General features: G+C 41.7%; 1 protein-coding gene and 1 pseudogene across 8 annotated transcripts in view; both read right to left on the bottom strand.

Moving 5' to 3' along the window:
* LOC125286799 (protocadherin alpha-C2-like) overlaps nt 1–15,518 on the bottom strand; it is a 176,173-nt gene that overhangs the window by 133,378 nt on the left and 27,277 nt on the right. The window contains exon 1 of one of the 8 annotated variants that reach the window (XM_048232086.1): nt 12,843–15,338. The exons of 6 other annotated variants lie outside the window; for them this stretch is intronic. In XM_048232086.1, the coding sequence (XP_048088043.1) occupies nt 12,843–15,218 (2,376 nt within the window). In that variant the 5' untranslated portion in view covers nt 15,219–15,338. Of the gene's footprint in view, nt 1–6,959; nt 9,460–12,842; nt 15,339–15,518 lie in introns of those variants that run through there. One more of the 8 variants, XM_048232101.1, reaches the window with a different exon arrangement.
* LOC125286805 lies at nt 701–3,185 on the bottom strand (annotated as a pseudogene).

Genomic DNA, 15,518 nt, shown 5'->3' with positions numbered 1-15,518 from the left:
CACTGACACCATGCGCCTGGCTGTGTATTACACTTTAGGTCTTGTTATACTATTTTTTATTAATCACGAAAATATCAGAAAACATTGACAGATACCCTCGTTAGCATTCCCAATCATGTAGCTTATGTGGGACTTTCACGGCTTTTGAGCTGTCGTATACCAAACAAACACATTCAGTCGTCATCCTATAGACATATGTATGTATGTAGAGTGTATGCTTAGGTTTTAATCAATCATTTTCCAAACAAGGGATGACAACTTAGATTGACACAACAAAATGGTCCTTCACAATCAGAGCCCTTCCAAAATGGGCCATATGGTATAGTTTACAAGCTATACGGTAAGAGCAAGATACACTACATGTATATAAGACAGAAGGAGATATCAGTAGCACTGTATAAGGAAATGACACTGTTAAAAGACAAAACAAAACGAAAATAGAAATCCGACAGCAATCCAACAGGTGTAAATGCATACGGAGCAAACGTTAGCATTTCTCTTCTCCATGTAAACAGCTTAACCTGTGTACAGCTTTAAATGCTCAGCTGCAACATTAACCTTCACAGGCCTGCTCTGAAACACTGAAGAAGCAGGCTATCTCCCCACATGTGTGCCATTTGCAGGAAAGACGTGCAAAACCTGAGGAAAACAACCTGTTGTACACTAATTCCTGAAATGCTGTATCATCCATTTTAAAGCATTATCTTACCTCTCCAGACGGTCGTCGTCTATCTGGCATCATAAGTGTATTGGCATTACTGCCTGCAGCAATAGTAGAACCGATACTCATCCTGGGCCCAACTAACATATACCGTTTATCTCCAGATCTGTACTGGATACTGTGGCACAGTGTCCCGTCATAATTCGCATCTTGTAAATGCTTGGAGTTATAGTCTGGTGACTTAGAACACTGCATGGCGATCAGCACAATGATACTGATGATGAAAAGTACTGAAACTGACCCCAATGTTATAATCAGATAAAACGTTACATCGTTCTCCTCGCCCATGTTCGCTGGGCCCTTCACATCCGAGGCTGCGAATGCCTCCTTAGGCTCCACTAATTTAACAGTCAGTGTAGCAGTTGCAGAAAGTGAAACGTTTCCATTGTCTTTGACGAGAATGACAAGTTTATGTTCAGATTCATCTGTTTCAGTGAACGCACGGAGAGTTCGTATCTGCCCCGTATATCGATCCAAACCAAACAGTGTATGATCAGTGACTTGATTCAATGAAAATAACAGCCATCCGTTGTATCCTACGTCGGCATCAAACGCCCTGACTTTTGTGACCAAATGACCTGCGTTCACATTACGAGGAAGTTCCTCCGTACCCTCATAAGAACCATTTGAGCTTACAGGATACAAAATGACTGGTGCGTTGTCGTTTTGATCCAGTATAAACACGTGCACAGTTGCATTGCTTTCTCGAGATGGTTTCCCACTGTCACTCGCCAATACTTGAAACTGGAACGTTTTCATCGTCTCAAAGTCAAAGCTTTTGAGTGCGTAAACATTCCCATTTTCTGAATTTATATTCAAGAAAGAGGCGTATTTATTTTCTTCCCCACATTGTCTACAAATCTGGTAGCGCACGAGAGCATTGTCATTTACGTCTCGATCAGAGGCAGTCAGGGAAAACATGGGTTCTCCGGGAACGTTGTTCTCCGACACATAAAACGTATATGGATTATGGGAAAACACTGGATTGTTGTCATTCACATCAGACACTATCACTGTTATTGTCTTCATAGACGACAACGGTGGCTTCCCTGAGTCTGTTGCAGTTAAAGTTACGTCATATACACTCACAGCCTCCCTATCCAACGGTAAAGATGTGACTAATGAATACATGTTGTGTTTTAAGGACGACATTAATTTAAAAGGGCAAATCTTGACTTATTGAACAGACACTTTTCCATTTTCACCAGAATCTAAATCAGTAACGCTTATGATTGCAACCGTAGTTCCAGGTCTGGAATCCTCTTGGATGGCTCTTGAGAAGGACGTTACCTCAATGTCAGGTGTGTTGTCATTTACATCATTTATTTTATAGTCACAGTTTTATCCGTTGTTAAAGGTGGGGGTCCTTTATCTGATGCCTCTATATCTACCTCATAAACGTCGTTTTCCTCAAAATCTATATTTCCTTTAACAGTAATTTCCCCATTAATGGTGTCTAAGTCAAAAAAGGTCGCGTAATTTGCTTTGTACGCTATTTCCAAATGAATAAAAAACTTCCCCATTCAAACCTTCATCTAAATCAGTGGCATTTACTTGAACCACAGTAGTTCCAATTGGTGAATTTTCCTGTAAAGTAACTGAATAAACCTCCTCTGTAAAAACAGGTGCATTATCATTTACATCCAGTACATCAACTATTATATTCACGATGCCTGATTTCGGAGGTTTTCCTCCATCAATTGCTGTAAGGACTAACTTGTAGTCAGGGGTGGTCTCTCTGTCTAATGGCTTTTGCAAAACTAAAATAGGGATTTTACCATCCTTACCCCGATCCTTTACCTCTAAACGAAAATGGTCGTTTTCGCTGAGTTTATAAAGATGAACCGAATTTGTACCACCGTCTGGATCACGGGCTGGCTGTAGCTGAAAACGCACACCACGTAGTGCCGACTCTGTATATCTGTAAATGTATTTCTGGTTCAGTGAAGCTAGGAGCATGGTCGTTAATGTCTATGACTTCTACCTCAACATAATGAATCTCGAGAGGATTTTCTAAGACAGTTTTCAGGTTAATCAAACAAACGCTGCTTCGCTCGCAAACCTGCTCTCTGTCAAGTTTCCCATTCACATACAATACCCCGTTGTTCTCGTTTACTCTGAAGATAGACTCGCTTGTACTTGTCACGATACGAAATTCTCTCTCCTTTAGTGTCTTGACGTCGACCCCTAAATCCGTTGCGATGTTGCCCACGATTGTTCCATCCTCCTGTTCCTCTGAAATGGAATATCGTATTTGTGCCAAAGATCCTCGCCAGAACAAAAAGGCAAAACAGAAGACCAGCCACTGCATTGACTTCCGACACGAAGGATGTCGTCTTCTTTCCATATTCCGTTAGGTAAGTCGCAACCCACCCTTTTTATTGTGTGTTCAAAAGCGCAAGATGGATATCCATTTGCAAACCGTTGTTTCTAATACATTTCTAAGACATCCACCCTAGAATTGTATTTCATCTGTGGAATAGCCGATATAGTCAAGTATGTTCAACCCCATTCTAGTAACCTGATTGGGTGGACTTAAATGACGATGCGTTCCTTTCATCTCTTTGTGTGAAGCGATACTTTAGATGTGCACTGACACCATGCGATGTCAACTCGTACTACACTTCAGCACGTCGGTATATTAAAACCAAGGGCATTGTTATTAAACGTTGCACTTCAGTGTGTTTGACATAGTCGTTTCAGCACTCTTGATATGGACAGCGACTTCTTTAAAGAAACTCCCCACCCTCATCCTCGACCCAAAATGATTACTGCCATGTTATACATGAATTTCGCATACTTTTGAAGGCAGCAACAGTCATTCGACAAGAAAGGAGTGCGTGAAATGGTTATGTTAAGTTATGTTTCCTAATCTGCAAAACAGATGGATCCTTTCTTTTTGACAAACAGTGACAAACGCCATGACCAATTACCAGAACAAGCTACCCTGGATTCCTTGTAGAAAAAGTGTAAAAGAAGTGCAGCAAATTGTTGCAAAGATGTATTGGAAACTTGCTTAACTAAACAAAGTAGGTAATGTCTACGTTTCTGCTTCCCTAGACCAAAACAAATGGCTTTCACTACGATAAGCAAACCACGATGGAACCTTAAACACCCCGTTTTGTTTCTGCACAATACAAAAAGTAACAAATTTCAGAGAATAAACAAAAACTATGTAACTTTATTAGAACAAACTAGATTATAGAATTTGTTACACTTGTTTGTGTCTTACCTCCTCAGAGGCTCTTCTCCTTCGATCCGGAATCACAAGAGTATTCCCGTTACTGCCGGGCACTATAGTGGAACCAATACTCATTCTAGGCCCTACTAGCATGTAGCGTTTGTCTCCAGATCTGTACTGGATGCTGTGGCACAATGTCCCGTCGTATGCCGCATCTTGTAAATACTTGGATGAGTAATCTTTTGGTTTGGAGCACTGCATGACAACTAGAACAATGATACTGGCCAGAAAAAGTACAGAAACGGCTCCCAGTGTAATGATTAGGTAAAACGTAACACCATTTTCCTCGTCATCCTGTGCCACGCTTTTGTTGTCAGCTGCTGCAAAAGCCTCCTTGGGCTCCACCACCTTTACTGCCACAGTCGCTGTTGCTGAGAGTGAAACGTTCCCATTATCTTTGACTATTATAACTAGTTTATGTTCAGATTCATCTGTTTCTGTAAAGGACCTTAGGGTCCGTATCTGTCCTGTATAGCGGTCCAGCCCAAAAAGAGTATGGTCAGTAACTTCTTGTAATGAAAATAGCAGCCAGCCATTGTATCCGACGTCGGCATCGTAGGCCCTCACTTTAGCCACAAGATAGCCAGCGTTTACATTTCGGGGAAGTTCTTCCACGCCTTCAGCAGAACCATTCGTGTTTATAGGAAACAGTATCACTGGAACGTTGTCGTTTTGATCCAGAATAAAGACGTTTATTGTGACATTACTAGTAAGGGAGGGAGATCCGGCGTCTGTGGCCAACACATGGAAATGGAACATTTTAACTGTCTCAAAATCAAAACTTTTAAGGGCATAGATTTGACCATTTTCTGAATTTATATTTAGTAAAGATGTGAACAGATTTTCGCCGCAATCTCTACAAATTTGATACGTGACTAATGCATTATCACCTTGGTCACGGTCCGAGGCAGAAACAGAAAACTAATGACTCGCCTGGTACATTATTCTCCTTCACATAAAACGTGTAAGAACTTAGTGGAAACTCGGGACTGTTGTCATTCACATCTGACACTAACACTTTGATTGTTTTTCAGAAGACAAGGAGGGCTTTCCTGCGTCCTTTGCACTTAATTTAATATCATATTGAAACACATTTTCTCTGTCTAAGGGAGACTTAGTTACCAAAGAATATACATTATCCTGTAAAGACGGTGTTAATTTGAATGGCAAGTCTTCAGGCAATGAACAGGATACTTTTCCATTGACACCAGAATCTAAATCATTCACACTAATCAAAGCTACTGTAGTACCTATTCTGGCATCCTCGGGAACAGCGCTAGAAAATGACGTTACTTCTATTTCTGGCGCATTGTCATTTATGTCAACTACTTTAATCATCACACTTTTGTCTGTTGTCAAAGGAGCAAGTCCCTTATCTGACGCTTGTATATCAATTTCGTACGCATCGTTTTCTTCAAAATCGATTTGTCCTTTCACAATTATGTCTCCAGTGATAGCATCTATATACAAAATCTCTCGAAATTTACTGTTACTGTTGTCATCGCTGAATGCGTAAAATATCTCCCCATTTGGACCATAATCCAAATCAGTTGCATTTACTCGCATCACTGTTGTGCCAATTGGAGCATTTTCATCGAGGAAAGCAGAGTAGACATCTTTGGTGAAAACTGGCGAGTTGTCATTGATATCCAAAACATCAACACTTATCTCCATAGATCCCGTCTTGGGCGGCCGTCCTCCGTCACTGGCAGAGATTATTAATCTGTGGTTTGGAATAGACTCCCTGTCAAGTTGCTTTTGTAAAACTAAATACGGAATTTTACCGCTGGCACCTCGATCTTTCACCTCAATTCGAAAGTGTTCATTTTGGCTTAGTTTATACTGCTGCACAGAATTGGTTCCCCATCAGGGTCTTGAGCGGGTTGGAGTTGAAATCGAGCTCCAGGCAAGGCAGACTCGGATATTTCTAACTTTTTTCACTTTTTCTAAGAAATTCGGAATGTGATCGTTTATATCCAATACCTCAACTGCAATGTAATGTATTTCAAGAGGGTTTTCTAGAACCATTTTAAGGTTGATCAAACACACGCTGGTTCTATCGCAAACCTCCTCTCTGTCAATTTTCCCATTCACGTGCAATGCACCATCGTTCTGATTCACCCGGAAAAGCGATTCACCTGAGCCCACAATACGGAATCCTCGCTCCCTTAAAATTCGCGGATCAATCCCTAAATCCTTTGCTATGTTCCCCACCACGGCTCCATCCTTCTGTTCCTCCGAAACAGAGTACCTTATCTGGGCAAAGCACCCTTTCCACAACAGAAAGACGGCGATGCTGAACAGCCACCACCGTGGCTCCTTCAATGCTCCATATCCCTTTTGTTCCATGTCCGCTTAATAAAAGTATCATACACCCAGGTTGTCACAGTGAAACTAGAAACACTCGATGGATATCCATTAGGCAGTACTTGTGAAATGTCTCCCAAAAAGTCAACAGAATAAAATCCGTGATGCAGAGCGATTATTTACCACGGCTAAGGACTGATGCAACCGCCAGCATGCATTCAGTGCGTCTACGTGAATAGGCGGGATCTAGTGTAGTAACCAATGTCCCTTAGCTGCCTATTATTTTAGTTTTACACTGACACCGTGCGATTAGAGAGAATATCGCACTTTTGTTTTGTAATATACTACACAAATAACTTTGATGTTAAACGCAACAGAAATTGATCACTAACTTGCCTTAAAACAACAACAAAAAAATCACCACACACTAGAGAAACCAAATAATGAATGCATTCAGCACCAAGAGGATGAACAGCGCTTTGTAAAGAGTGGACTGCCTTTTTAAAAGCTTTATCATATCAATGACCTGTATGAAATTCAAGACCACCTGAAATGTGAATGCCAGAATCTCAGCAAGTGTAAATTTATGCATGGAAACCTGTTTCAAAACACTTAGAACAAACTAGATTATAGTCAAAACACTTAGAACAAACTAGATTATAGAATTTGTTACACTTGTTTGTGTCTTACCTCCTCAGAGGCTCTTCTCATTCGATCCGGAATCACAAGTGTATTCCCGTTACTGCCGGGCACTATAGTGGAGCCAATACTCATTCTAGGCCCAACTAGCATGTAGCGTTTGTCTCCAGATCTGTACTGGATGCTGTGGCACAATGTTCCGTCGTATGCCGCATCTTGTAAATACTTGGATGAATAATCTTTTGGTTTGGAGCACTGCATGACAACTAGAACAATGACACTGGCCAGAAAAAGTACAGAAACGGCTCCCAGTGTGATGATTAGGTAAAACGTAACACCATTTTCCTCGTCATCCTGTGCCACGCTTTTGTTGTCAGCTGCTGCAAAAGCCTCCTTGGGCTCCACCACCTTTACTGCCACAGTCGCTGTTGCAGAGAGTGAAACATTCCCATTATCTTTGACTATTATGACTAGTTTATGTTCAGATTCATCTGTTTCTGTAAAGGACCGCAGGGTCCGTATCTGTCCTGTGTAGCGGTCCAAACCAAAAAGAGTATGGTCAGTAACTTCTTGTAATGAAAATAGCAACCAGCCGTTGTATCCGACGTCGGCATCGTAGGCCCTCACTTTAGCCACAAGATAGCCAGCATTTACATTGCGGGGAAGTTCTTCCACGCCTTCAGCGGAACCATTAGTATTTATAGGAAACAGTACCACTGGAACGTTGTCGTTTTGATCCAGAATAAAGACGTTTATTGTGACATTACTGGTAAGGGAGGGAGATCCAGCGTCTGTGGCCAACACGTGGAAATGGAACATTTTAACAGTCTCAAAATCAAAGCTTTTTAGGGCATAAACCTTCCCATTATCCGAATTTATGTTTAGGAACGATGTGAACGCATTATCGCCACAATCTCTACAAATTTGGTAGGAGACAAGTGCATTGTCACCTTGGTCACGGTCCGAGGCAGAAACGGAGAATACTGGCTCACCTGGTTCATTATTCTCCTTCACATAAAACGTGTAAGATGTTAACGGAAACTCGGGACTGTTGTCATTTACATCTGACACTAACACTTTGATTGTCTTCTCAGATGACAAGGAAGGCTTTCCAGCGTCTTTTGCACTTAATGTAATATCATATTGAAATGTGTTTTCTCTGTCTAAAGCGGAATTTGTAATTAAAGAAAATACATTATCCTGCAGAGACGGAGTTAATTTGAATGGTAAGCCTTCTGGTAATGAACAGGACACCTTTCCATTAATACCAGAATCTACATCATTCACACTAATCAAAGCTACTGTAGTGCCTATTCTGGTATCCTCAGGAATAGCGCTAGAAAATGAAGTTACTTCTATCTCAGGTGCATTATCATTTATATCAACAATTTTTATAAGCACACTTTTATCTGTTGTTAAAGGAGCAAGGCCCTTATCTGAAGCTTGTATATCAATTTCATAAACATCCTTTTCTTCAAAATCTATTAGTCCTTTCACAATTATGTCTCCAGTATTAGCATCTATATGAAATAGCTCTTGGAATTTGCTGTTAACGTCATCGCTGAATGCGTAAAAGACCTCCCCATTTTGGCCATAATCCAAATCAGTTGCGTTTAGTCGTATAACTGTTGAGCCAATTGGAGCATTTTCATTGAGAAAAGCAGAGTAGACGTCTTTTGTGAAAGCTGGCGAGTTGTCATTTACATCCAAAATATCGACATAAATCTCCATAGTCCCTGTCTTGGGTGGGCGTCCTCCGTCATTGGCAGCAATAATTAACCTGTGGTTTGGAATAGACTCCCTGTCCAGTTGCTTTTGTAAAACTAAGAACGGAATTTTACCATCGGCACCGCGATCTTTTACCTCAATTCGAAAGTGTTCAGTCTGGCTTAGTTTATACTGCTGCACAGAATTGGTGCCCGCGTCAGGGTCTTGAGCGGGTTGCAGTTGAAATCGGGTTCCGGGTAAAGCTGACTCGGAAATGTCTAACTTTTTCACTTTTTCAGCGAAATTCGGAATATGATCATTGATATCCAATACCTCAACTGCAATGTAATGTATTTCAAGAGGATTTTGTAGGACCATTTTAAGGTTGATCAAACACACGCTGCTTCGATCACAAACCTCCTCTCTGTCAATTTTCCCATTTACGTACAATACGCCATCGTTCTGATTCACCCGGAAAAGCGATTCACCTGAGCCCACAATACGGAATCCTCGCTCCCTTAAAATTCGCGGATCAATCCCTAAATCCTTTGCTATTTTCCCCACCACGACTCCATCCTTCTGTTCCTCCGAAACAGAGTACCTTATCTGGGCAAAGCACCCTTTCCACAACAGAAAGACGGCGATGCTGAACAGCCACCATCGTGGCTCCTTCAATGCTCCACATCCTCTTTGTTCCATATCCGCTAAAGGAGAGTATCACGCACACAGGTTGTCACAATAAAACTAGAAACACTCGGTGCATATCCATTAGGCAGTACTTGCGGAATAAATCCCAAAAAGGTAAGCAGAATCAAATCCGTTACGCAGAGCGATTATTTACCACAGCTAATGACTGATGCAGCCGCAAGCGGGCATTCAGTATACGTCTACGTGAATAGGCGGGATCAAAGCACTGCAACCAATGACCCTCGGCTGCGTGTTATTTTAGTTTTACACTGACACCGTGCGATTACACAGAATATAGCATTTTTGTAATAAAAGAAAGCAAAAAAGGAGAAAGAAATGGCTCATTCAGCACCAGGATGATGGACAGCGATTTTTAAAAACTGCATTACCCTTTCAAAAAGCTTTATTATCAGTAACCTGCATGAAAGTGCATTACCAAAGTACAAGAACCACCTGAAATGTAAATGCCAGAACCTCAGCAAGTGTCAAATTATACATGAAAACCATGTCAAACGACTTACAACTTTCTGACGTCATGCTAATGCATAAGCCCGCCCTGCGCCTTTCAGCATATTCAGATATTTGTAGGATTGCAAAATATTGTAAGTCTTTACTTCTTACCTCCAGAGAGGCTCGTCTCCTTCGATCTGGAATAACTAGTGTATTCCCGTTGCTGCCTGGGACTATTGTAGAACCGATACTCATTCTGGGCCCAACTAGCATGTACCGCTTGTCGCCGGATCTATACTGGATGCTGTGGCACAGAGTTCCATCATAGTTCGTGTCTTGCATGTATTTGGAGGAAAAGTCATTGGGCTTGGAACACTGCATGGCCACCAGCACGGCTATGCTGATGAGAAACAGTACCGACACGGATCCCAAAGTAACAATTAAATAAAATGTCACATTTGACTCCCCATCATTAGCGGCTGTGCTTTTTACATCAGAAGAGGCAAATGCCTCTTTTGGTTCCACCACGTTGATCTTAACGATTGCTGTTGCCGAACGTGAAACGTTACCATTGTCTTTGACTAGTATAACCAATTTATGTTCAGCTTCGTCAATTTCCGTGAAAGGTCGTAGAGTCCTTATCTGTCCTGTATAGCGATCCAAACCAAAGAGAGTGTGGTCGGTAATTTCTTGAAGCGAAAATAATAACCAGCCGTTGTATCCTACATCAGCATCATAGGCCCTCACTTTAGTTACCAAATGCCCGGCGTTGACATTGCGCGGAAATCTCTTCTATACCTTCAGCAGAACCGTTGGCACTGACAGGAGACAGAATAACTGGAGTGTTGTCATTCTGATCTAATATAAAGACGGTCACCGTAACGTTACTTCTAAGCGATGGAGTCCCAGAGTCAGCTGCAAGAACTTGAAATTGAAACATTTTCATGGTTTCAAAGTCGAAGCTTTTGAGAGCGTAAACATTTCCGTTTTCGGAGTTTATGTTGAGGAATGATGTATATGTATTGTCCTCACTACCACAATCTCTGCAAATCTGATAAGTAACTATGGCGTTTTGATTAATGTCCCGATCAGATGCAGACACTGAAAATACGGAGTCGCCTGGCACATTGTTCTCTGTCACATAAAACATGTATGGAGTGTTCACAAATTGTGGAACATTATCGTTGATATCTGATATTAATACAGTTAGAGTCTTTTCAGATGACAACTGTGGCTGTCCTGCGTCTTTTGCAACAATTGTAATTTCATACTTATCTGTAGTCTCTCTCTATCTAGCGGCGCATTTGTAGTTAAAGAGTAAGTGTTATCTTGTAAAGACTGCATTAATTTAAAAGGTATATCAACAGTTAAAGAACAAGATACTTTACCATTAAGCCCAGAGTCCATGTCATTCACACTGATCAAAGCAACAGTTGTCCCTGGTCTAGAATTTTCAGGGATTGCATTTGAGAATGATGTTATTTCCATTTCTGGCGCGTTATCATTTACATCAACAATTTTAATTATTACACTTTTATCTGTAGTTAGAGGAGCGACTCCTTTATCAGATGCCTGTATATCAATTTCATAGCTATCCTTCACCTCAAAATCTATTGTTCCTTTAACAAATATCTCACCTGTTATTGGGTCTATATCAAATAGTTTACGTAATTTATTGTTTATGTTCTTCCCAATGGAGTAGATTACCTCGCCATTTGCGCCCTCATCTAAATCAGTGGCATTTACTTGTATAATTGCTGTTCCGATTGGGGTGTTTTCATTTAATCTGACAGAGTACACATCTTTTGTGAAAACGGGCATGTTGTCATTAACGTCCAACACATCCACATATAGATTCAGTGTTCCAGACCTAGGCGGGCGCCCGCCGTCGAATGCAGTGAGTAACAAATGCTGCGTTTTTGTGGTTTCTCTGTCTAATGGTTTTTGTAGAACTAAAATGGGATTTTACCATCCTCGCCATGGTCTCTGACCTCGAGGCGGAAATTATCGTTGTTACTGAGTTTGTATGTCTGTACTGAATTGATGCTACCATCAGGGTCGTGCGCAGCCTGAAGCTGATATCGGGCACCTGCCAGCGCCGATTCTGAAATATCCAAGCGTGTTTCATTTTACAGGAAAGTGGGGAGCATGATCATTAACATCAACCACGTCCACAGTTACATAGTGGATCTCCAGCGGATTCTCCAAAACGAATTTTAGATTGATCACGCATGCACTACTTTGCTCACAGATCTCTTCTCTGTCTATTTGTCCATTCACATACAGTATGCCATCGTTACGATTTACCCGGAATAGTGTGTCGCTTGAACTGGACACAATGCGAAATCCTCGCTCATTTAGTGTTCGGTGATCAATGCCCAGATCTTTGGCAATATTTCCCACGACAGTCCCTTCTTTCTGTTCTTCCGAAATCGAGTACCGTACCTGCGCAAAACATCCTTTCCGAACCAAGAAGATGGCTAGGAAAAACAGCCAGTTCCTTATATCCTTCCACGAGACACGCCGGCTTTGTTCCATTGCGACGTCCCACATTATTTCCGACAGCGGTATCAGAACTTTGCAGGACGTTCATACATATTGTCAACACGGTTATGCTTAACTATACTTCCACAATGACGGAATAGCAAATGATACCGACCGACACTTTTCTTTCCGACAACTGAGAGCGCGCACAAAGGAATAGTGTGAAGAGGCGAATTCGGCGAGCTGTGACGTATTTGCTCCCTGTGAAACACATTTGTTTTGCTCACAGTGACACCACGCGATTATTCTGTGCATGGCAATTTTAAGAATAGTGGTCATCTGCTAAATGCATATCACCTTACAACATACATGAGAGAAAACAATCCACGCAACCCCAAAAACTTAATTTTAACACCTCTGATTGTTGCTGCTTCCAACGCATTTTCAGCACCTGCGCTATGGACAGCGATATACCCAGACATCATAACACAATGCAGCAGGATCAGCTTTTCAATGATTTTCATTGTCATATAGCCATTTCAATGTGCACATTTGAGCTGTTTCAAATTTGGTGTTAAATAGCGTGTAATTATTTTGAACCCTTACCTCTCCAGATGCTCTACTCCTTCGATCAGGTACAACCAGAGTATTCCCATTGCTGCCGGGAACTATGGTAGAACCGATACTCATTCTGGGCCCAACCAGCATGTATCTTTTATCACCAGATCTGTACTGGATGCTGTGGCACAGAGTTCCATCATAGTTCGTATCTTGCAAATACTTGGACGAATAGTCTTTTGGTTTTGAACACTGCATTACAACCAGGACCACTATGCTTATGAGAAACAGAAAGGAAACGGACCCCAAAGTAATTATTAAATAGAACGTGACATTGTCTTCGCTGGTGTCTGCTGCGGCATTATTGACATCAGATGCAGAAAATGCCTCTTTGGGCTCCACGGCGTTAATAATAACCGTCGCAGTTGCAGAAAGTGAAGTGTTCCCATTGTCTTTTACCAGTATGACCAGTTTGTGCTGAGCCTCGTCTGTCTCTGTGAATGGCCGAAAGGTCCTAATCTGTCCAGTGTAACGGTCCAAACCAAACAGCGTGTGGTCGCTAACTTCTTGAATAGAGAATAGTAACCAACCGTTGTATCCTACATCAGCGTCATACGCTCTCACTTTGGTCACCAAATGGCCAGCTTTTGCATTGCGCGCAATTTCTACCACGCCTTCAGCTGACCCGTTAGCGCTGACCGGTGACAGAATCACCGGTGCATTGTCATTTTGATCAAGAATGAATACATGTACCGTCACGTTACTACTTAAGGGCGGTCGTCCAGCGTCCATAGCGAGTACATTGAACTTAAAAGTCTTGATTGTTTCGAAATCAAAACTTTTTAGTGCGTAAACATCTCCATTCTCAGAGTTAATGTTCAGAAAGGACACTACTGAGTGGTCTGCTCCCTCGCCTTTTATAATGCTATAAGCTAGTTGGGCATTTTCATTTTGGTCTAAATCTGACGCGCTGAGAGAGAATGTCACAGCGCCAGGTGTGTTATTTTCCACCAAATAAAACGTATATGGACTTCGAGAAAATACAGGACTGTTGTCATTAACGTCTGAAATATCAACACTAATGGTTTTCTGTGATGACAGGGGAGGATCTCCTTTATCTACAGCAGCTATAGTGATTGTATAAACAGAGGCAGATTCTCTATCAAGCCGTGACTTGGTGACTAAAGAATACATGTGCCTTTGAAAGGATGGTTTTAATTCGAAGGGCACGTAATTTTCAAGACTGCATATAACTACACCGTTGTCACCCGAATCCTTATCTGATACACTGATTAAAGTTATCGTTGTGCCAGGTTTCACGTTCTCAGGGATTTCGCCAGAGAGGGACGTAACATCTATTTCTGGCGCATTGTCATTCACATCTTTGACATTAATAATAACGCTAGAATGCCCAACCAAAGCCACCTGGCCTTTATCAGAAGCTTGCACGTCGATTTCGTAACTATTCTTCTCTTCAAAGTCTACAGCTCCTTTAACAGTTATCTCTCCTGTCAAGGCATTTATCTGAAATATATCAAGAGCTATGTTTTCAAGACTATGGTCAAATGCGTAAATAACCTGTCCATTTTCGCCTGCATCTAAATCTGTGGCGCGCAGTGTAACAACTGATGTACCCGGAGGAGCATTCTCTGCTAAGTTGACTGTATACACCTGTCGCTCAAAGATGGGTGCGTTATCGTTTATATCTAAAACAGTTATAGAGATATTTACAGAACCCGATCTTTCTGGCGTTCCTCCATCATATGCAGTCAGTACTAAACTTATTTCTGGTTCTTGCTCTCTGTCTAGTGGCTTTTTCAGTATCAAGAAAGGGATCTTTTCCTCGCCACGAGATTTGACATCCAAATCGAAGTGGTTATTCGAACTGAGGGAGTACTTACGAAGAGAATTCACTCCTACATCAGGGTCACGCGCTGCATCTAGGGGGAAGCGCGTGCCCTGGAGAGCAGCATTCTCAGATATTTCCAAATGCTTTTCTTTTCCGGGAAACACAGGTGAATGGTCGTTGATATCCATTATCTCTACTTCGACATAATGAATTTCTAAGGGATTTTCAACAGCGATTTTTAGGTTGATGAAGCACTGAGTGTTTTTCTCACATATGATCTCTCTGTCGATATCTCCGTTTACATACAGCGCGCCATTGTCTTGGTTTATCTGCAAAAGATTCTCCTTTGAGCCTGACACAATACGAAACCTTCTTTCGGTCAGTGTGTTTACATCAAATCCCAAATCATTTGCGATGTTTCCCACGAAAGTGTCCTTTTTAGACTCCTCTGGAACCGAGTAGCGAATCTGCCCCGATGATCTATGACAAAGGTACATAGAAACAACACAAAGCAGGAGCACTTCCACTCTCCCGAATGTCGGTCTGTTCCGTCCGATCACCATGATGCCACGCATTCTTTCTTAACCCACATCACCAGGTCCGAAATCCAAGTGAAACACGCTGATCAAACTAATTACATTCAATACGATAAACAGACTCGTGAGGTATGTCAAAAATCAGAAGGACTATCCGCCGTCTCTGTCACACTTGGTGTAATGGACGCACATTGATAAAACTGATTCTGAGCACGCGCAAGAGATGGGAGGAGTTTAGATATGTCCATGTGAAACCATTTCATATACCTTAAGTTGTATTGCAGCGACACCAGATGATACAATAATACAAACGCAGAGAAACGCAGTGCAAAATAGATC

This window comes from Alosa alosa, chromosome 21 (genome assembly GCF_017589495.1).
Source record: "Alosa alosa isolate M-15738 ecotype Scorff River chromosome 21, AALO_Geno_1.1, whole genome shotgun sequence".
Classification (NCBI taxonomy): domain Eukaryota; kingdom Metazoa; phylum Chordata; class Actinopteri; order Clupeiformes; family Clupeidae; genus Alosa; species Alosa alosa.
The sequence above is the reverse complement of the archived record's forward strand: the minus strand, read 5'-3'. Positions and strand labels throughout refer to the sequence as shown.